The sequence below is a fragment of the Toxotes jaculatrix genome, chromosome 13 (assembly GCF_017976425.1).
Source record: "Toxotes jaculatrix isolate fToxJac2 chromosome 13, fToxJac2.pri, whole genome shotgun sequence".
Lineage (NCBI taxonomy): Eukaryota > Metazoa > Chordata > Actinopteri > Toxotidae > Toxotes > Toxotes jaculatrix.
This window is the reverse complement of record NC_054406.1, coordinates 21,676,458-21,699,540: the sequence shown is the minus strand read 5'-3', so window position 1 is coordinate 21,699,540 and position 23,083 is coordinate 21,676,458. Positions and strand designations below refer to the sequence as shown.

Below are 23,083 nucleotides of genomic sequence, written 5' to 3'. Positions count from 1 at the left end.
AAGGGCCTGCCTCCTCTTACAAACATGAGTGGGTTTTTTTTTAAGAGTATTGAGTTTGACAGAGACAGACAGACGAGTTGAAAACGAGAAGGAAAAACCCAGGTCTTTGGTGAAGTTTGCTCACTAAGCAGTTTCTTTGAAAGTTCACAGGAAGTTTGTTTGAGGCTCGTTGTGGACTCAATGAATTTTTTTGGTTTTGGGCGTCCACTGAAAGTCTCAGACCTCCTGGGAAGGACCCCATTAAGTGTGAAAGTGTGGGGGACATTGGGGACTTTTGGTTTCATCGTGAGGTCTGATGATTCTCAAGTCAGATACTGGACGGCTGAGACCCGGGTGAAAAGCTTAAACACTGAAATGTGAAAAAAGTTGAGAAATCATGTACTTTTTGATGTGTTCCTCTAAAGTGTTGTTCAACAGAGTACCTTCAACTAACACAGTCAGAATGATATAACCCAAATCCATATTTAGAAATGATTTGCTTTATTTGTAGTATAGAAGACAATATTTAATCATTGGTTTATCTGCAAGTTACAAAACTACTCAAAAAAGGAAATAAGAAGGAGCAGACGTGCACGTTTTCTTCTTCAACGTTTACGTGTGCGACTTCTGCCGTTTCCAGAACCTCTTGACCTCGCTGTGTCCCTGCGGTGTCACCACCATCACCCTGTGAGCCACGTCCTGCCACACCAGACAGCCCAGACCCTGCACGGCAGCAACAACATCATTAAACGGCAGCGGGCTACTAGAGTAACGCACAGTATGGGCACTTCACTGACATAGATTTCATTAGAGAGGTCCAAAGGTCATCTGACAGAAACTACTGTGACTGCAAGGACTTGATTATGTCATGAAACGGTAATAGAGCAGCGGTGAGTTTAAAAAGGTCGAGGAGGTGGAGGGGATGGATCATTGTCTAGAGCTGTTGGTGAAGGTACACAACATGTGGTTCATATTGGATGGGTTCAATAATCCCTGCAGAAATGACTGGATCATCACAACAGCACGCAGTAATAGCATGCATAGAAGAAGAAGAGGATATGCATAAGGACAAGAGTAACCAAGGAAAGGAACGCACTGAATGAAAAGATCAAACTCATCCACCCTCCCTGGTGGATCACTGGTTTTTATTATCCTTTGCTGTCTCTTTGAGGAAAACTATAGCTTTTTATACTTTGTGGGCTTATTTTTGTAGCTATGGTAATCACTTCTAACAGTTATAATATTATACACACATAAAATCACAGAGAGAAGCATCATCACTAAAAATAAGTCCAATGGGGCAACGAGCATGAGCAAGCTTTAAAATCCACACAGCTGTTTTTATAAGCTTAGAAATGTTTGTCTAAGATAAAAATCAAATCAAATCGATATAATACTGATTATAAAAATACACAGATGAGCCAAAACACTATGACCACCCCTGTGTATTATGCTGTGGGACAGCTACAGACCACTAAGGCGTGGACTCCACAAGACCTCTGAAGATCAGTGTGGTAATCTGGTGAGGGAGCACCTCAAGAGCTAATCAGCGTTATCTGCTTCATTTGTGAGTGGTCACTACGCTTTGGCTCATCTGTGTTTTCATTTTTCAGTTAGGAAAGAAAAATCCTACCCACCTGAGCTCGGTCTCGTAGCACCTCAAAGTCAGCCTGGGAGAGGAACTGGTTATAGAGCACCCCTGAAGGAGACACGGACATCAACAACACACAGACAGGTGAGGAATGAGGTTAGAAGCCAGCACAACATCAACACTCATCACGGAGTACAACGGCTCAGACCGCAAGGGTTACAGCTCAGCTCTATTGACTGAGCTCTGTCAACAGAGGGAGGAGGCCAGTATCTGTCAGTCACGATCCTCAGGCAGGAGCAATAAAGACGGCCTGAGACATGAATCAGTTTTCAGCAGCCTTACAGAGAGGGTGGGGTGGTGAGCTGTATTATAATGCCCCACATGGCTACATTCAATATAATGTTTCTGCAGCACTATTTCCATTAGTACATCAACTGTGTCATGTCGTCCTCACTTTAAATTTGAATTTAAACACCGTTTTCATTCACATGCTGCGGTTTTTTTATCACTGTCACGCTACGATCAGTTAAACCTGACGCTTCCTGTGGATGTTTCACATTTAAAGTCATTTTCCCTTTGAACCACCGGGAGGCTTTTAATGTGAAAAGCGTGATCAAAAAAAAAATGATTTGATTCGAAGTTAACTGAGAGGTGAGAATGACATGAGGCGCTGTTTCTAATGATGGATTTTAAAATTTTCGAAATTTATCAGGACCACAAGCAAAAACACGGAGGAAGGGTCTGAATTAGCAGCAAGTTAGAACTGTTTTTCACTTAAATAAATTGGGGGGAAAATCGAAATAAAGACCTGTTTTCCATAAACATGATGAAGTTTGCAGACACACAAACACACACACAGTAACGTGCTCACCCTCTGTGAACTGCAGTCGGTCTCTCTCCAGCTCCCACAGTCGGATCTGATCGGTTATGGTCGGAGGCAGCACTGGGGTCTGAGGCACAGAGGTGGAGGATTAAGACACCGTGCAGATATGTACCAGTCATTATTATCAGAAGGGAGTGTGACGGAGTGGTGGATAGGTTGGATGTACCTGTTTGAGCATGACAGGGTGAGCTCTGGTCCTCAGAAAGTGGATAATCTGTAGAAGGATTTAAAAAAAAAATTTCACTTTAACACATAGGTTTCACTTTTATTCAGTTTTATTCAGTTATTTTCCTCGGTCTGGATTTTCTTTGTTTAAATACAGAATCCCGCTCTTCCCTGGGTGTAGCTTCTCATTACTTATCGATTCCCCCCCCTTGAATACGCTGAACATCCCCTGTGTTCGTGCAGTGTGTTGCAGTAGCTGAGCACCTGCTGCGCAGTGATGCCGTTGGCGATGGCCTGTTGCACTGACTCCCTCGTAACCTGAGCCACCACGACATTGGGAAAGCGATACAGCATTTCACTGAAGAGGGCCACCAGGGCAATCTGAAGCTCTGAGCCTGGGAGGGGGGGGGGGGGCGCAAACATAAAAACACAAACACACAAATGCATCAGTTCACATTCCGTAAAATCTGGCTCTGTTGTGCGTTCCTTTCAAAAGTTGTGATGTGCAGCAGCATTTTCAGCATTTTATGATCACATTCCACTGTGTGGAATGTATCTATTAGTTTTAACATGCAGTACAAAAAGCTCCCGGTGCTCAGACATACTTGTGTAGGCATATATACGATAATTAGTCTCCACCACTATGAAGCCTGCATCTCCAGCACCTGGCATGGAAGACAAGGAGGAGGAGGAGGAGGAAGAGGAGGAGGAGGAGGAGCCGGTAGTGACCCCCGCAGCCAGAGTGATGGCGAGTCTGGTGGGGTAGTACCGCCTGGACTTCCTCTGGTAACAAGACAGAAGAAGAAATGACAGAAGCATTACAGAAAATTAAAATTTAATTTGATTTAAAATTGTAATTTAGTGGCTTAAAAGACAAAAATCAGACTAGTTGGTGGAAAAATCTATTGCAGTCAACCAAAGTAAAATACATATTGCTGAATCCCTAAAAGTGGTCAAACAGTAAGAAATCTTTTACTACTTTTACAATAAGTGCACTTTGCTGCAAAAAATGATCCAATTCAGAACCAGGATTAGTACCACAGCTAGCAAACTTCATTATAAATGTCTGTTGCCCACTTTAAGTTAACATCCTTGATTTTTTTTTAACGTTAGCACAAATGATCACAACCCAAAATGCAAAAATATATTAAAAATATATCTAAGCAATAAGAACAAGAATAAAAAAAAAAACAATGAATTTAACATGTTCTAGAGGTGAAAGGTGCAGGTAGAGTTTGGTGTATGCCAACAATATGAAGACGTGATATAAAAGTGGTGCTGACAGTAACTGTCAAGTGTTAGTGGATCTCCCCTCTCGTTCTCAGAGCCTCACCTTCCTCTGGAAGACCAGTCCAAACTCCCGCAGGTGCTGCAGGAAGGTGAGCAGTGACTCACTCATGCCCTCCACTGAGTAATCCTGAGGGCACACACGGGGCGACACGCGATCAGTAACAACAAAGAGCACACACGTGCACGCTGAGAACTCCGAGGGTCAAACAGATGCAAACAGCTGTGCACTCACCCTGCCCAGAGTGGAGAAGCTGAGCTGGAATAAGAATGACAAGATCTCCACCAGGTCCATCCCTCTGGACTGCAAGAGACAACGCATGAAATATAGATATCTATATATGAGAAGATATTCTCTCCAATAATTTAAGGAAAAAAAAACAGTACAACAACAAATACAAGATTCATCACAAATTACATATAGTTACCATTAAAAATATTTTAAAGCCAATTATAATAATTATAATAATCTCACCCCACACAGTCCAAAGACATGCAGGACAGTTAGGGCTAGGAATCACTGATCTGATGTCTCTACATCAAGCTCTCTGTCCCATTTGGCTTTTCATATATCTAGTTCATATTTCTCATTAGTGATGGACTGACTGATTAGGATCTCCCCCTTTCAGGTTGGTAAAACCTTCTAAAGTCCCCCTTCAATGGAAATTCTGGCTCTGGTTGCTAGGCAACTGACAAGAAAAATGGCTGGTGAACACCTCTGTGACACGGTCACTGAGCAGTTAAGCTTAAAAAAAATTATATTATTATTATTATTACTACTACTACTACTAAATTCTTTTCCACAAACAGGGCACTGATCAGGGTCACACAGGACATTAACAAGAGTCTGACAGGAAGCAGAAATCCTCAAAATGGATCGTTATGACCCAAGAGTCTGCAGCAGCCAGTCTGTGCAGCAGTTCATGTTACTGATTAGAGCCCTCTCTGCTTAAAGATGTAGTAATCAGGTTGATGACAGGCCATAGACACTCTAGGGTCTGAATGGTAAATGGATGATAACCAGTGGTGCAGCTTGTTTTGATGCACAGGTACCTGAGCAGTTTTGAGGTACTGCAGGGTGAAGTACCACAGCTGAGAGGCTGTGTCCAGCAGGAGGAACTGGAAACCGGCTGAGGTGATATAGGGCGCCTCTCCTGCCTCACTGACAAGCAGAGAAGATGATAGAACAACATGAGGTACAGTGCAAAACCTGAGGTCTTCATTCATTTCTGTGCCACTAACACAACCATGATTCAACCCATAGCTAAAGTTCAGCGGTCTGAATGTCTGAATGTCTGAATGTTTCATCCCCTACCCAAAACCAAAAACACCAGAGCACCAGTGTAAGGAATGATCAGATTTAAGCTTCTACTGTTAGCATACCTGGCTAACTGGGCGTATTATCTTCAGGGCTAAGATTTAGCATGTCTTATTTTGTTATCCGTTGCATCAGGGAAAGCTGCTTCCAGGACTGGAACGTGGTTGCTGCTTATACACTGATGAGTCAAAACATTATGACCAGCATAGGCAGTTAAACTGGACTGCCACTGTCAGACTGTCACACCAGTACCGCCCCCTGGTGCCTATAGAAATTTAATGCAAGTGTGCTAGGTTTACTGCAAGTACTTCTGTAAATGTATATTTTTTTCAGTCTTTTAAAATCCTTTTGCAGAGTTCTTGTTTTCATGTGCCTCAGCTGCAGGAATTTCAAAGAGTTGGTGCTTTAACCGATTCATGGAGTTAATATTAATTAGCTATGTAGCTAAGATAAGAATCCTTTAAAATTGTGACCAAGCTATGCATTGCTGGGGACAGTGTAAGATTTAATTCATCAGAGCTCTATACTATTATTGTAATGTACCTTTTCATGAGGCCTGCTTGAACCAGCAGCTGAGCCAGGTCCTGACTGACAGCAGCACTGGGAGAACCCACCATGAAATGCAGAATGACCTCCCAGCGCTCCATAGCGTAGCGGTCGAGACTCTCTATGTCCCGAGCATGGCGGTCAGGACCCAGAGTGCTGCCCTCATCGGCCCACGCCCTGCCCCTGAGAGTCGACACGGCAGAGGAGACTTTTACTGGAAAACAACAGGTTATAACTGCAGCTACAGTGCTGCTTTTCAGTCTCAAATCTGTCAAATTAGAAATCAAACCGGTCCAATAAATTTCCTCCGACACAGATTTGTGTGCGCAGTACCTGAATTTATTGTGTGGAACAAAGAGAGTGAGAGGGAAAACTGCTGCTGCCCTGTGATTAAACGGTGCGTGTGCAGGAAGCAGACCTACCCGCCGAGCAGTGCGATCCGCAGGTTATCTTTGAACACCGGATTTAAAATGTATCCCTGCAGACCACCCTGCAGCTGCTGACTGTGCCAAAGGCGGAGTCCTGCCAACACTGAGACACATTCATCATGATCCCTGCAGGTAGAAGCCAAAGACAAAAACAAACAAACAAACACAAACAATGAACTTCACCGGTTATCACTCTGAAATGTGTAGTCGACTGTGCTTCTCCCACTGAATGGATGATCAGAGAGCTGCTAATCCCGAAGGAATTTCGTTTGTTATTCTAACCACTGTTTCGTTTTCACCTTAATAAAGGTTAAAAGCTTTCACCCTTCAGGCACACATGGGTGGAGCCCATTGTAATCTCTGACAGACCAGTCGTGGCTCCTGAACAGCTGATAATATGTAAGGTTCAGTCCAGCCTAAGGTATAGAAGGGGGCGCTGCACAGAGAATGTGATGAAAAGTTCAAAGTTAACCTGGGATTCTACAAAAAGAAAACATGGTAGGCATTATGATGGGAATAATAGGGCTGACCCTCAGAGTGTGGAGACAGAGGAAACGCTGTGTGGCACACTTTGGAACACAGCAACACATTATTAGAAAAAAACCTAATCCTTCAGACCTATCGGCGCTGACACTGATCCGGTGTGTCCGATCAGTGCATCCCTACAATGAAGACTCTACACTCTCATACACACAGCAGGTGGCAGACCTGGGCCTGTCCCACTATCTTAGGCCCTGTTCAGACATGGCATTAACAGGCATCTCGGGTGATGGGATCACAAGGGGACAGCTCTAAGGACAGGTCTGAATGCACCTAAGATGCACTGAAGATGCGTCTGAGAAGTGATCACTCAGACCACATGTACGTACTCATCTGTAAACAAATACAAGTCGTACAAATTGCGTAGCTGCCTTTGTCCACAATGTCTGAAAATTCTGAAAAGCCTATGTTTGTTGATGTGGTTTCTTCTTTTACTTTCTGCAGACCAGGTACAGGCAGAGCACTGCTGCCTCCAGTTAAAATGATGCGGGACAACAGTCAAGAGTAATGAAGACATGAGAAGGTAAGTGACTCACTTCTGACTGTCTTTTTTCACCCACAATGCCACTGCTGCCTGGGGAAGTGGCTGATCCAGGAACAGCATCCGCATCACATAATTCTTAGCCAGAGAGGGGAGCTCCCTGGTGGAAGATTAAACACAGTGTAAAATTAGGCATCACATTACTCAGGAGTCGTGTCCACATCAGCATCCTAACCATAGCCATCATACCTGTAGACAGCCAGACATGTCGCCGGATGGTTGTACAGTCTGTCCAAAATCTCAGGACTCAGCTCTCTCAGGTATTCATGTAAATTCTTACACTGCAGCTGGACACGAAGCTTCATTATCTACAAAGAATAAAAGAAGAATGTCATCAAATACAGTGAGATTCGACTGCAGCAGGTCCCACCAAATCCCCTTTAAAAATCGAGCAATTTATTGTTGCTTAGTTAATCTCTAAACGACTATAGTGATCGAATAATGTTTGAATGAAGATTTTGTATTCTTTGAATCAAACCTTTAAGTCGGCAAAAAATATATTTAACGTTTAGCTTTAATTTGAGTATGGCAACAGTTTATTTTATGTTCTGGAAATCACTGACAACAAAGCAACTACCGGGGACAGAGGACTTGAAATAAGCTTATTAGCGGATGTTTGGAAAAGATGTTATTTACCGTGAGAACGGAATTGAAATATCGAGCAACTTCCGGTTATACAATTATTTTATAATAGAAAATAACTGCATTATTGTCATTTGCTAGCTCCTTTTCACTGAAGTCTGTCTTTCCACTCGCTCCTCTAACTCACGGTGTTCCGGTTTTCGGGTCATGTGACTTTGATGCGAACGTTCTTATTGGTCATGATGCTCTTCAGCTATTTTCAATGTGATCATTGAACAACTTGAAGGGCGCAGTACCGCCACCTACTGTCCTGAGTTTGGAAAGGGCGGACTGGGATTTCTGACCTCAGACTTAGTCTATACTTTTAAAATTAAGAATAAAAATATCTCAGAGGTCCACAGCTGTTATGAAAGGGATGATGATCCGTTGCAAAATTTGAATTTGTGGTGCGTAAAACCAATGTATTCTAATCAATACATGAGACCTGAAATAAATCCTCCCATATGTATTTATGTGTGTGTGTGAGCTGCTTACTGTTGTTTAAACGATCCATAGTCTATTTGATAGAGAAGCAATAACGTGTTTTGAAAAGCAAATGACAAACCCACCCACCCTCCCCACTGGATCAGCTAAAAAAAGAACTTTCATTCAGTTTCACATCTTCTCATCTTGTAATCCTAATTAACTGCTTTCACTCACTTTCACATATCAGAGGCTGGCATCCAGTGTTGTGTGATTCCAATGAAATCCATGCAGCATCACTAACATGCTCTAACACAGTGTAATATGTTTGATCTTTTCATGGTAAGGTTAATCCTGATTTGCAAATAGCCTGTTTGATCTCCTGTAATGAGAGTAAAGTTTACCATGTCATCTCTTTACTCCTCGCCAGCAGCAGATTCAGGCTGTCGCATACCTTCAATAGGCCCCCATCAGCAGAGAACAATGATGTGTGTTTGCTATAAGGCTACATCCCCAATTAAGACTATACACTAAGACTTTATACAGGCTGATTGAGAATATGAGGATAACATCGCCTCTGTATAAAAAAGGATTTACTTTTTAAACAAACATCTCTGGAATAAAAATACAGGAACAGGTCATGTTTTACATATTTAACACATCTGTAGAGTGATTTGCTTTGAGCAGCCTTCCTTCTCCACATGTTTCTAAGATGGGTTTCGATCTGTTTCAGTTTGGAGAGTGATCATTTAACGGATGCAGATGAGACAACAGAACAGTCTTGTTGTTTTGTGTAGTGGAACGTGGAACATTGTGTCTGTCACTGTTTTTCTCAGGAGTTGGTGGAGACCAAAAACAGAGCTAAAAGTAAGGGAATACTGGACATACAATTATCAGCTGGACACAAACATGACTTCAAGTAATGTTGCTCTCTTTCTGCTGAGTGTGTAAATGAGCAGCTGTTTGCTAACACATTCACACCGAACAAAAAATTTTATGAATGCAGATTTAATAACATTTTATAATAAACAACTTCAGTTATATAAATGTCACAACTTAAGTAAACAAATTTTGTTCAGCATTAAAGTCCACTTTTCTTCTTCGAAGCTGTAGTTTAACAAAAACAATCTTAATTGTTACAAGCTTTTTCTACAGCTTTCAACTGTATCTCACAGCATCTGTCAGCAGAAAATCATCAATGTCAATGAGCAACACTTTTTCCAAGAAAACTGAGTGAACTCGATCCACTGATGAAGACTGTGAGATGCAAACGGAAGCTCTTGAAAAAAGTAAGTGGACCCTGAGTGGAGATTATTTAGTCAAACTTGCATGAATGATAACAATTCAGGAAGGAACTGTCACTGACATGCTCTGCTGGTCACAGCCTCTTTAGATAAAACAGAGATAAAGGGCCCATTGACTGATGACATCCTCACATCAGAGACCAACAGTAGTGCATAGCAGACATAGAGAGGAGTGGAGAAAGTGAAGCAGATTTTGTCTCAGGAGTCCTCCTTCTCTTGATACCTGAAACACCACAAATCAGAAAAAAATCACTAGGAAGCAAAAAATGTTCCACAACACACAGTGTGTTGGTGGCAAACTGCAACCTCACTGCTAGATGCCACTGAATCCTACACACTGATCCTTTAAGAACTCAGCTTTCTGGAAACAGCTGACAGTAACCTGGTTACTTAAGTGCATGTAACTGTGCTGACTGATTACCTGCAGTGTATACAGGTGAAGAAGACGGTCTGTCCTTCATCCGCAGATCTCATCTGTCTGGTGTGGTAAACCATCCCCTCTTTATTGCAACGAGAGCATCGCCTGTCAATCTGAAAGAGCCAGATGGCCTCATTAATACAGTGTACAGCTGTAACAACCACACACAACAGTCTGCGAGCAGCAGTCAGTCTGTTCTTACCACAGGTCCCTTCAGTTCCGCGTCCTCCTCGATTTCCTGAACCACTGACGACTGCTCCACAGGGTTAAAGACGACTATAGAGTGGATCTCCTGACCTGAAAACTCTGGACAATAATATACATGTGTGTGAGGGATAATCTGAGGAAATCAGTGCAGTTATCAATAATAATAATGTATGATATCAACAGTCTGCATATGAACTATTCTGTTAATGTGGCTCAAATTTTACAGAAGACCTCTTTTTTTGTGACATTTCAGAAGAACATGTCCTCTTATGGGCACATTTCAAGATTGGTCAGATTACTGCGCTATGGATGTTTCTGTGCTAAAGCACAGTGCAAATGAATGGAAAGTGGCTAAGTCTTTCTTTCTATCTTTGCCTGTGACAGCGCTAACAGAGCGAGGGAAGACCAGACAGACAGTTGGTACCTGCTACAGGGATGCAGAAGGAGCAGCGAGGGCAACGGACTGTGTCCTGTATCCCTGGGAGAGGAAGAACATTCCCACATTCTGGGCAGAAGTTGGGATCACCACTAAAACACGACATCTCTGTGTGAAGAAAAGACGAGAATCACAAACAAATACAATATACACTAACGGTGTTGTTTGTTTACTCATTAGCACTTTAGCAGAGTTGTTATATTAATTATAACTGAGACTTTGTTGTTGTTATCTAGTGTTAATCCCTGTTTAAAAAGACCTGTCAATTAATTTGATAAAGATACAGTATTGTGTTTGGAGTCTGTGGCGGGCCGACACTTATTGCCTTCTAAATAAATGTCAAATTTTAACTTTGGATTGCTTTTCCATAAGGACTGAAAAATGTGACAAGTAATTAAAGTTCAGAAATTAACGGAGCATGTCACTTTAGCACGTGAGAGCAACTGTACCACCTCTGGCACTATTAGCTACCCTTATATTCATCTTAGCCACATTAGCAGAAAATAGCTTTCAAACCAGAATTTAGTTTCTTACCTGTTTAATGTGTAAATATCGGTACTATCAACTACCAACAATAATAATACGCAGGTTCAACGAAGAGACCAAACGTCTGTCTGTTGCGTTACTCAAAGTTTGGCATCTGCATGGTGACACACCAAGGGGTCCTGCAACTACTCCCCGTCGCATGCTGAGACGTCATTTGGGTCCGGCAACATTAGCGCTTTACTTTGAATAGACGTTGTTGCTCATTGTTATCTTTCGTAGTAAAGGTATGTTCACTGTTAAAAGTAATTTGAATCCTACATGATTAGCACAGCATACTGCAATATATTTGATGACTGTCAAAGTTCAGATTTTAGCCTGGAACTGGTTTAGCAGGCGACTGGACGAGTGACTTGTTAGCCATCGAGCTAACTGCAGCTAGCCATTCAAATACTGTAGTTTGAATTTAGGGTAACATTATTACAGTAGGTACCCTTTATTCACATAAACTAACCTAATATCACAGATTTCTCCGAGTGCGCGAGAATTTATTTTGAGAGCTAGGTTAATATGATTTGTTATTAGCAATTGAATGAAAAAAAAAAATGCTAAAAACAAACCCTCTGTTTGGTAAACAGTCACAAAACCAAACTGCGTGTGTCTTGACAGATGCTTTTATGCCGACGACCACGATGATAATATGAAAATAAGGCTCCCGGACGATTCCTTCAAAATAAAAAGGCATAATTTTAACAGTTCTACAGACTGAAATTTCATGAAAGTCAGTCAGCTAGCAGAATTTGTCTTTCATCAGCATGGGGACTGTGGATTCATCAGTAAACAAAAGGATTGGTGCAACAACTGACGCCTAATAAAGATTCAATTAATCTGTTCGAAATTGATGATGATTGATAATTCTACCTCTGAATTTAATATCGCAACTTATGGCAAATCATGAAGTTACTTCTCCTCTGGGGAAATTACAGAGTTGGAAAGGGAGTCTGTAGTGTCCAAAGAAAACTAGAGTCGCTGTAAACTGTAATTTTGTTGAATAAAGCAGTGTGGTCATGAACATTACCGTACCACATCCTTGAATTTGAGTTTGACTCGACGTGTTTTGCAGCTGTGTCAGGATGACTGAGAACGACGTGGACAACGAGCTGCTAGACTATGAGGAGGATGAAGTGGAGGCTGCGGGGGTCGGGGATGTTGGAGGTGTAGGTGACATGTCAATAAGGAAGGAGGGAGTGAAGGGCTCCTATGTGTCCATCCACTCCTCTGGATTCAGAGATTTCCTGCTGAAACCTGAACTTCTCAGAGCCATAGTGGACTGTGGGTTTGAGCATCCGTCTGAGGGTAAGAAGCTGGGGAAGCACAAGAACGGATTTGAGGGTTTTAGAGTTTCATTGAACTGAAAAGAGAAGTAGGCAGTGGTTAATCTTTGCTGTCTTTCACTCCCTTCTACATTCTCTGTGTCTACTTTAGCTTCCTGATAAAGACTGCTGTGGTTCATATCTTAATTGAGAGACATGCTGTGTTTTTCTTACAGTTCAGCATGAGTGCATCCCTCAGGCGATCCTTGGTATGGATGTTCTCTGTCAGGCCAAGTCTGGGATGGGGAAGACTGCAGTGTTTGTTCTGGCCACCCTGCAGCAGCTGGAGCCCGTCACAGGACAGGTGATCCTCTCAACTGATAAAAATATGCATCTGAGCCGCCTTTAATTATTACAGTTTACACACACATCAATAAGCCGGAGGAGCAGCAGTGAGTGCAGAGTGCTTCACAGACTTTCTTATCCTATATATCTTGTGTCAGGCTGCTCTTCCTTATTGGTGGAGGCTGTTGGGACTGTATGTAGTTCAAAAAAGAGACTGCAGAAAACACTCAGGGCTGGAAAAAGAGCAATGATGCTTCATGCAAACAACAATGGAGTATTATTGCTGATGTGAGTACCGCTACAACGTAAATAAATAATGCCGTGGTGTAACATGGTAATCCAATGAGGAGCTTCTTCATGGGTGGGTGCAGATGCAAGTACATCCTCAGCATAAACATGTGCTCTCACAAACTGCTTAGATAGATAGAACTTTTTTTAATCCATTGACATCAAAGCAGCATGCCTCATGCAGTAAATATCCACAGCTGGCAAAGGTCTGTTTCCAAACACGTGGTACTTTTCGTTCTGAAGCCCTTTGCATTCTTCCTGAGGACGCTGTGCTCATACCATAGGAATCTGAGGTAGTCTGTAGTCCTGTTGTACCACAGCACAATAAAATGTGAATGCCACAGACTCTTTTCTAAAATGCAGATTATAAACCCTGAGACGGTGTTGCTTCAATCAGAGCCACTATGTCAAGAAAGGCTGAATCGTCGTCCTTTGTCCTGTCAGAAATGACAGTATACACCCCCACTAAGGTAGTCTGCCTGAGCACCGAAGGCTGGAGAACAGCTAAGATGTGATGGCATGGGGTTGAGTGTCTCCTTCACCAGCATTTTGTTTGGACATGGCCTGAGAAAGGACGATTGCTTCACCCAAAATGACCCAGTCCACGTCTAGCTGTTGTGCGAAAGGAGCTATCCGGGGTCTGTTGATGTGGTTCCTCACCAGGAGGATGGCAGCACTTTGATCCACAGGGTGAATCCCGTCTCCTGAGGAATGTCACCCAACTGTCTTAGCTTGGAATGATCTTTGTTGAGATCATTTCTTCAGATCTTTGCCAGATTGAGTTGAGTTGAGAGCTGCTCTTGGGTTTATCACAGAGCTAATTCTCTCTAAAACCACACTCAGCCGTTTTGTCGTTATATGTAATTCTTCCTTGGCTGAAAGGTTGACGTGTCTGGCAGCACTTTGAAACTCTGCTTTCCATGACCATTAATTCTCCGGGCAGTCGTAAGGTTTTAGGAGACTGGCACTCACAGCACTTTTGTTTTTCATTGCATCTGTTCTCATCTTTCTCACCGTGATGAGTGGTGGCTCAGCCTTGAATGGCATTTCTCTGCTGTATGCTTCTAAGTGCTGTTGTGAGCGGCTGAACTCACAACTCACAGGTAATAAATCTTGAGTAAGTTCATTCTTATTTGATTTATCAGCTTCTTTATTGGCTGCAGCTTCAGCCGTTGGGAAAAACAACAGCTCTCTGGCTTTGTAAAACATTGAACATTTGCCTCAGGGTCGGCTTTTTAATGCGTTCATGCTGGCGACAGCCGCGGCCCGGGAGGCGTCGCTGTTTAGAGTTGTCCGGCCTGTTCTCGTGAATGTGAAATCTCAGGAACGCCTTGAGGCAATTTCTTCATATTTGGCCCAAATGTTCAACTGAACTCAAAGATGAAGGGATTGAATTTCATTGCTCAAAGCTCAAGGTCAGTGTGACCTCACAAAAAAACACTTCTTTTTGCCATAACTCAAGAATTCATACAGGAATTATAATAACTTTTATTAAATTCCTTCAAAGTCTTCTCTACAAACATAAGTCTGGACAGACGTGGCTGTAAACTGCAGCTTGGCTGGGTGGTGGAGGCGTAGCGGTAATTCTGGCCTGTTCTCCAGCATAAGGAAGTTGACCCTGCCTCAGCCTTTCGCTTTTATCACTGAGGACCTGGCTGAGGCGGCTCAGCTTGACCGCCATGTTGACTGTAATGTACTGACTGTGTTATCAGCACTTTGACTCCTGCTCTTGCTGCTTTTCCACTCTCTCATCCTGTTTTTCCTGAGCGCAGACTCACTGTTCCTGCATAGTACCGTGTTTAATTGTGTCCACCTTGCTTTTTGTCCTTTTACTATACTGTCCTCCCCGGTGAGTTGGGAAAATGCCCTGCTCTAACAGTACTGCTGCGGAGTGGCCAGGAGTAGGCACTGTAGTACAAAAAAAACAGAGGGCAGAACACATATTATAAAAATGTTTGGTGGGGACACTGACTTGATTTGTTAATGGTGGTCATATTGTAAAGCTTTGTATTATACATTAACTAAAGCTGCTGTGTGTGAGGAGATGCAGGCAGGAAATGATTTTGGTCACAGAGGCTGGGAGGTATCCCATTTTGGATTTAACTGTCATTGTTTTTTTTGTTGTCCTGAAGGTGTCTGTCCTGGTGATGTGCCACACCAGAGAGCTGGCCTTTCAGATCAGCAAGGAGTATGAGAGATTTTCAAAGTACATGCCCACTGTCAAGGTAATACTGTAATAATGTCTCCTCATTCTCAATTACAGCCCAGGTTTTGACTGTCTCACGGCACTTACGATATGTGTGTGTTTGTGTGCGCGTGCCACTGCAGGTGGCAGTGTTCTTTGGAGGGCTGTCTATAAAAAAAGATGAAGAGGTGCTGAAGAAGGACTGTCCTCACATTGTGGTGGGAACACCGGGCAGGATCCTGGCACTGACGCGCAACAAGACACTCAACCTGCGCCACATCAAACATTTCATCCTGGATGAGTGCGACAAGATGCTCGAGCAGCTCGGTCAGTAAAACCTCCCACAGCCCTTCGTATGTTTAAAGGGAAACTCCATCTAACACTGACAGTTTCCTGAAAAAAAAAATATGCCGCACACGAGGTTAAAACAAATTTCTTTGAAACTACGAGTACTGTGAGCATCTGTTCTTTGGTCATGGAGATGGCACATGGCGAGACAGAAAAAAAATCTTAGTAATTTAGCTTCTACCTGTATCTCTGTGGTTAAATGGTAATGGATTTCATTCATGCAGCGCTTTTTATTAACACACACATGCGAAAGGCAACATGAGTCAGGACAGTGTTAATGAGTGTCACAGAACAGTGATAATAATCTGCTATTCTTTATTTACTGCCACCAGCTCAGCATGTATGACACTCTCCACTCTGTCCTTCAGACATGCGCCGAGACGTCCAGGAGATCTTCCGTATGACTCCCCACGAGAAGCAGGTCATGATGTTCAGCGCCACCCTGAGCAAAGAGATCCGTCCGGTCTGCAGAAAGTTCATGCAAGATGTAAATACGACTCTCCACTCGCACCTACCATCCCTGCTCTTGCTCCCTCCACACCTCTGCTACTCCTCCCCCTGTTGTGCCATGCCTGCCGGAACAACGGGCAGCAGAGTCCGTGTCGCCCCGCGACCTCCGTGATTCCCAAGTTACAAGCAAGGAAGAAGTTGTACTCCGAGCAGCCCCTTCAGTGCGTGTGGAGCGTGGGGGAAAACGTCGACCCCCGCTGTGCCGTCGTGTCGTAGCCAGCTGCGACGGGCCAGCGCTTGGGCCCCTGACGCAGCCTGTAAACAAGCCACATTTACTTTAGATCACACCCGCTTAAAGCCGCAATATGCAACATCTGGTCTTAAGGAAGGGAGTGTATTGTCAAGTACCCACCTCAACAAATGTTTAGAGTCAGAGACATCAGAGAAGCGAGAGAGAAAGCATCTAATCTTAAGCTGAAAATCCATTTTTCCCCCCTTTACTGCCTCCATCGCTGTGGCAGCGACTTCACTGCTTTGTAGCCACCTGTCTGATCTTAAGCTAGCACACCCACAGCAAATAGTTTCCAAACCATAAAAATTCCAAAATTATTGAATAGGTAGTGTCAGGCCTTCAGGTAATAAATCACAGACACACCATCTGGTAGTGTTGTATGAACGCCATGGATTTGGTGGAACCGGGTGTTAATGTGAAGACAGGTTGCACACTGCAGCTTTAAGACCAGATTTCAGGAACTGGCATCACTGAACTTCATTGGCTTTAAGATCAGGAGCTATGATGGGCTGCAGATTTACCCCTGTGGTACCTACATGGAGAGATTCAACCATGAGCGCATGTCTTAGACCAGAACTCAATTAAAAGCCAACCCAAAAAAATTCTTGGGAAGCTACTCTCATTCTTGTTTTGAAATGATAGAAATATGTAGTGTAGTTAGGTGTAGCAGGGAGTCAGAGAGAACATAAAATCTAGAATTACAGTGACAAACACTTCATCATAAATGATTTATTTCTTCTTGTTTACACCTCAGAGAAATTCAGAGAAAAGCAGCTTATAAAGCAACTGCACTTTTTAAGCTGACACTTCACTATTCAGAATTTTTGTTTTAAAATACACATATTGCATTAGACAACTTAGTGTTCATTACAACAATTATTCCAAACATGCCTCAGAGAGTGTGCTGGCCTCTGTGTTGCAGCCACCTAGGACCAGGACTGGATCAACCCACTAGGCAAGAATGAGCTCTCAGCCCCTGCTGCCCCCCCCAATACCAACAGAGCTCCTCTCATTTCATTGACGGCCCCTACCATTTCAGTTTATATTGTGCCTTAATGGCTTAAACTTGCCCCCATATCATGCACCAAAATTAGGGAGGTTGTGTCCACCAGATAGTGGTGCAGGTGGGCGTGTTATTAGTGACGCCCCCCTGTGGGTGGGGCTCAAAATCCCTTGGTAGACCTATTTCCAAACCGGGACTGAAAATATCTTCCAAGATTTCTGATAATTGGGCAAGTTGTTAATGAGTTATGACCAGTATCCTGCCTTTGGCAATGTGTTTTTTGATGGACGGCGGCCATGTTTTTGGACTTTCGGACTTTCAAATTTTTCACATTTTTGACTGTTACCTGTGGCGCCACCATCGGGCTGATTGGGATACGATTTTTTTTTTTTTATGAAGCATTTGCGCATCATTTTCAGTTATGGTACCAAGTTTTATGTCTCCGGCTCAGTCCACGCTCACATGTACCAGTCATTAAAGTCACTTTCCACCCAGATCATGTTCACCAAGATAGGTGAAATTGGAATTCGTGGTGCCCCCTATGGGTCAGGCTCAGAAAGCTTTGGTAGGCCTATTCGCACGGACTGAAAATATCAACCTGGTTTATGATGATTGGATAAAATCCATCATGGCAGACTTTTACAGCCCAAGAGGCTTTTTTTTTTGTAGAGCACACTGAGCTGGACTTGTGAGTCAAATTTTATTGGACTCAGCCATTTGAGCTTAGGCATAAGACGACTAATAATAACAATAAGAAGAAGAATAGTAATCAAAACATTTATTTTACAGCAGAAATGAGCAGATTTTAATTTATCTCTATCTTGAGCTGTAATCTAGGCATCAGATTTCAGCTGATGGAAAAACACAAGGACACAGTGGAACTTTGCAGAGGTTAGTACATGAGTGGCAATGGAAAGAAACAAGAAATGACAGTGGAAAGTTACAGTCTAATGTGTTAATAGGTTACAAATTCAATTTTAATCAATCAGTTTTAACCTTAGCCTTTTTAGCACCGCTTACTTGGGTAGACAGAAACAGCAGGGAGCACATGAATGATGCTGTGCGAGGCATCATAAAGGTTTCATACACTCGGTAGACCTAGTGTGTGTAATGTGACAGGATGAACCCACAGAGGATTATCACCTTCATGGTCCTGCAGTTTCTTTACTGCTGTGGTTTTGTCCAACGGCTCTCATTATCCTCATTTCCAGCAATAACCGTTAGCTCTTGTGAATCCTCTATCCACTACCTGCCCAGCTCCAAACAGCAGACACACACAGTCTGAGAGTAGCTGGTGAACCAAAGTGGAGCGTTAAGGAGTGAGGGGAGTGAATACTGGACTGGATCAGATGGACTCAAACACCGCTCCAGGTGAATGCTGATGTTGCTCAGTCTCTGCTGGATCTGTCAGTAGGCAACAGCTTGGTGTCACATTAGCCATAAATCTTTTGAAGGTAATAATAAGTAGATCTGGGTTAGTTATTAGTGGCGTTGAGTATTTGTACGCCCGTCTATGTTCTCGCTGGTCTAGCTAAACATGTTAGTCGTACCACGTGGGGACACATAAGTCTGACTTGACTATTTACACTTGGTCTTGGCTCAGTTTAAACTTAAAGGTTACTAATGAATGTGTGAATAGGGTGTAAAGTGTTTGAAGTCTTAATTCAGAGCTGCTGCCATTAATCAGTTAGTGAATGATAACGGACTGCCAAAAATTCTCTGGTTGGAGATTTTCCAGATTTTCTTCACATCTGATAGAATATAGATATCTGTTTTTTTTGTTTGTCAGATTAAACAAGAGACTTTTAAATTTCACCGCTCTATTTTTTGACATTTACCAGATCAAATGATGAAACAAGTGAATAGTCAGTAATGAAAATAACGGTCTGTAATCCTTGTAACCGCTGCAACGTTACAAAGACCCAAGACCAGGTGAAGTTAGCAGCTGTAGATTTCTTTGTGATGATGATGTTCTTTGTGTTGATGTGACGAGTTGCCTCATCATTAGATCAGACATACCTTTGAGATAAGGATTAGTGCTCATCCTCACGAGTCTGCATTGGTACGTGCTCAGAATCTGAACTGGTGGAATCTCAGAGTAGCTGAAGTGATCACAGACATCAGGACGTCTGAGTTTACCTGGAACAGACAAAGCTGTGGAAACGGATTTGTTGTGATTTTAAATCATCTCAGTAGCACTTGGGCGGATCCAGTCAGTTTGGTGTCTTCTGAGGGTTTAGGTGCGTGCGTGTGTGTGTGTGCGCGCACGCGCTTTGGGGGTTAACCACCCCACAACCTTCCCTCTCTCTTTTTCCTCTCTGCTACCTGTCCTCCACTCCGTCTTCTGACCTGTCTCTTACTGGTTTTCTGTCTCACCTCTGATTTTGCCCTCGGTTACTTGGTGCTTTCCTTATTGATGCATTTCCCTGCATCCCCCCTCTCCACAAAAATATTTATACTGTCATATATATATCTGTTAATCTGTCCTATAAACCCCTCCCCTCCCCCCACCCTGCAATATTCTGTCTGACCTGCTTTAATAAACTCCACTTCCACATTCCCTTATTTTCTACACCCATTTCCTTCCTTCAATCTCCTCAACCCCACCCCCCTAACCCTTTGCAACTCCTGCCTGCTCCAGCCGATGGAAATCTTTGTGGACGATGAGACCAAGCTGACTCTGCACGGGCTGCAGCAGTACTACGTCAAGCTGAAGGACAATGAGAAAAACAGAAAGCTCTTTGACCTCCTGGATGCACTAGAGTTCAATCAGGTACTGTGTTCTACGTCAATCGAGCCTTAAAGGCATCAGTATGCTTCAAAAGAAGGAGGCGGAATGTGTCAGCCTTTTTATTGGACTGCATCCGTTTTAGCTAGGTGTTCATAAACATCCAACTAACTGTAGTTCTGTCATATTACGTCTTCCCTGCACTATATCAGGGGAAGATATAGTCCATCTTTTGTGTCTTTGTAGTATTGAAGAACTGTTGAGCTTCTCATTCCACTTCTGTGCTGATGACACCCAGCTGTTCTTCTCATTGCCCACATGCAACACCCAAGTGGAGACATCACCGATGGCCTGGCAAACAGATGTTACAGAAATTGATGGAAGCAGTCCCTGACCTGACGATTGTGGCACCTTTCTTTTGAAGCATACTGAGGCCTTAATTCTTAGGATGGGTGCACGTATTGAGTATAGCGATGGGAGCAGTAGCTGAGTGAGTATATCACTCTGTCATCCAGGTGGTGATCTTTGTGAAGTCCGTCCAGCGGTGTGTGGCTCTGGCTCAGCTTCTGGTGGAGCAGAACTTCCCAGCGATCGCCATCCATCGAGGGATGCCTCAGGAGGAACGGTAACTGAGCTGTGAAAATTAAACTCTAACAAACAGAAACTGTGCTCCAACATATGGCTAAAAGAAAGAGAGAGGTTGGCAGTGGGCTTCTATCATACACTTGGGTTCTGGAAAGCTCTGATTGGTCAGCTGTTTCTCCAGCTGGTGGTTGGTGGCAGTTCAGAGGTCTGGAACCAGGCTAAGAGGATATCCAGAGGTAAAAGCTTTGGAAAAAAATTAGTAAGTCGACCTTGAGTTAAGAACTTTTAGCACTAAGCAAAACGGAGCATGAGAATTCTTTTTCTGTTACAGTGATTAAACTATGTGGCCTGAGTCTTAGAGCTTGTGGATGTGTCTTGTGTTCAGAGGTCGTCCTGGTTGAATTGTAGTGCTGCGGTCAGGAAAACGGAGCTTCACTTACTTCTGCTCTTCACTGTGTCTGCAGTTTGTCTCGCTACCAGCAGTTCAAGGACTTCCAGAGGAGAATCCTGGTGGCCACCAACCTGTTTGGACGAGGGATGGACATCGAGAGAGTCAACATTGCCTTTAACTACGACATGCCAGAAGACTCCGACACTTACCTGCACAGGGTAAGGCAGACCTGTCACACACAGCGTCCACATCTGAAGAGCTTTGGCTAAGAAGGTGATGGGAAAATCAAATGATAGCAACAATAAAAACAACAACGACAACAAAAAAAAAAAATTGGTGAATATTTGGACCTTACCACTGAACCTACTTTGGATTCTCTTACCTTAATTATTTCAATCCTTGTCATTAGAGGAATCTCTTGATCTGGAATTAAATATAGTATTTTGGAATAAATAAATAAATAAAGACTAAATCAGTGGGAGATTCTAACCTGGAGGTGGTTTGACATGTGGTCTTGGCTAAAATTTTTGCTAGTTTTGAACAACAGATCACTGATGTATTTCTAATTGGTTTTGGACTCCAGTGAAGCAGTGGATATACCAGGCTTTGGATATACACACATTGTTAGTTAGAGACATTCATTGTTGGTCTGGCTTCTCACAGGGGATTGGTTTACAAAAAGAAAAACATGTAATACCAGCAGACCTATCCTGAGGGGGCTGAACCCAAAACAGTGCTCATAACAATGTAGATAAACTGAATGGACCGTATCATGTGGCTTTATCCGACCTGAAAAGCGAGGTCAGCCGTACAGGTGAGCAGCAGGTGTGTAAAAGGTGTGCGTTTGTGCAGGTGGCCCGGGCAGGCAGGTTCGGCACAAAGGGCCTGGCTATCACGTTTGTGTCTGACGAAAGCGACGCCCGCACGCTCAATGATGTCCAGGACCGCTTTGAGGTGAACATTAGCGAGCTGCCAGACGAGATCGACATCTCCTCTTACAGTGAGTTCTGCTTCACTCTTTTCACTCATTCATTCAAAGTTCTCCTTCACTAAAAAGCTTCCTGGTGTGTGTTTGTTTCCCCTGCAGTTGAACCAGCACGATAAACGCTCCACATCCTCCATTGGGGCTCGCAGTCACTTTGTATGTGCAGTTTCACTCTAATGGTAGACGCATACCGTCTTTATATATAAACCCTGGCATGTCAGACAGCAGATATTTTCCTAATCCTGAGACATTTGCTTTTTGAAACACAGAAAGGAAGCAGTGGTCGATGGGACAGCTCCCTTTGCAGGGAGGAATCAGGACAGACTTTGTCTTTATTCAAGTGTTTGTGTTCGTTTTATTTAAGTTTCTAACGTCCGTATTTGTTAATGGATGCTTCATTTTGATATTGAGTTGTATTATGAAGGATAGCTGGTTTTATAGATGTGATAAGTTGACTTGTTGAAAGAGCTAGTTTTAGGACTGACAAATGGACACTGTTAAACACTAGTTACTGCTGTGTGGATTAATAAATCTGGTTTTTGCTTGGTAAAGTCTCTCTCAGTGTTTATGACTGTTCAGCATTTTTCTTATATGAACAAATCTCTCAAAAAAGATTCTAATTTCCTACAACAGCTGGATACAGCTGCTTTTATCAAACTCTGCTCAAACAGGAGGAAATGGTATTTTTATTGGGGACTATTTTCAGCGGTGGATTAATACACATTTGGTGCTCTTTGAGTTTAGTTCAGAATACTTCATTTGTCCCTCAAGGGACAACTTGAGGCAAAGAAGTTTGCAACAAACAAAAGACAGTCCATTCACACATAAAAAATATAAATAATAATAATAATAATAATAATAATAATAATAATAATAATAATAAAAATGTTGCCGACACCACAAAGGCACATCCTGTGTTAAAGTTTACTGCGGCTGTTCACAAATGTAACTGCTTCTGAAATAAAAACCAAACGGCCATGTTTGTTTTGCATGCAGGTGA

General features: G+C 42.9%; 3 protein-coding genes across 3 annotated transcripts; 1 reads left to right on the top strand and 2 right to left on the bottom strand.

The window, feature by feature from the left end:
- Nucleotides 1–459: 459 nt before the first annotated feature.
- On the bottom strand, nt 460–8,051 carry gtf2h4 (general transcription factor IIH, polypeptide 4). The gene is made up of 14 exons (XM_041053441.1): nt 7,915–8,051; nt 7,468–7,586; nt 7,274–7,378; nt 6,192–6,323; nt 5,767–5,952; nt 4,959–5,067; nt 4,141–4,209; nt 3,952–4,035; nt 3,224–3,401; nt 2,883–3,013; nt 2,620–2,667; nt 2,442–2,520; nt 1,617–1,678; nt 460–702 (listed from the first exon to the last, which is right to left on the bottom strand). Exons 2-14 carry the CDS (start codon nt 7,581–7,583, stop codon nt 592–594), a joined length of 1,410 nt encoding a protein of 469 aa, XP_040909375.1. The 5' UTR covers nt 7,584–7,586; nt 7,915–8,051; the 3' UTR covers nt 460–591.
- A 1,269-nt stretch (nt 8,052–9,320) lies between these two features.
- Nucleotides 9,321–11,355, bottom strand: polr1h (RNA polymerase I subunit H). Its single transcript, XM_041053641.1, has 5 exons — nt 11,222–11,355; nt 10,676–10,795; nt 10,247–10,350; nt 10,048–10,157; nt 9,321–9,849 (listed from the first exon to the last, which is right to left on the bottom strand). Exons 2-5 carry the CDS (start codon nt 10,791–10,793, stop codon nt 9,825–9,827), a joined length of 357 nt encoding a protein of 118 aa, XP_040909575.1. The 5' UTR covers nt 10,794–10,795; nt 11,222–11,355; the 3' UTR covers nt 9,321–9,824.
- A 21-nt stretch (nt 11,356–11,376) lies between these two features.
- On the top strand, nt 11,377–22,678 carry ddx39b (DEAD (Asp-Glu-Ala-Asp) box polypeptide 39B). The gene is made up of 11 exons (XM_041053236.1): nt 11,377–11,457; nt 12,294–12,526; nt 12,720–12,847; nt 15,249–15,341; nt 15,445–15,628; nt 16,018–16,136; nt 20,036–20,167; nt 20,638–20,747; nt 21,172–21,316; nt 21,951–22,098; nt 22,186–22,678. Exons 2-11 carry the CDS (start codon nt 12,304–12,306, stop codon nt 22,200–22,202), a joined length of 1,299 nt encoding a protein of 432 aa, XP_040909170.1. The 5' UTR covers nt 11,377–11,457; nt 12,294–12,303; the 3' UTR covers nt 22,203–22,678.
- Nucleotides 22,679–23,083: the final 405 nt, after the last annotated feature.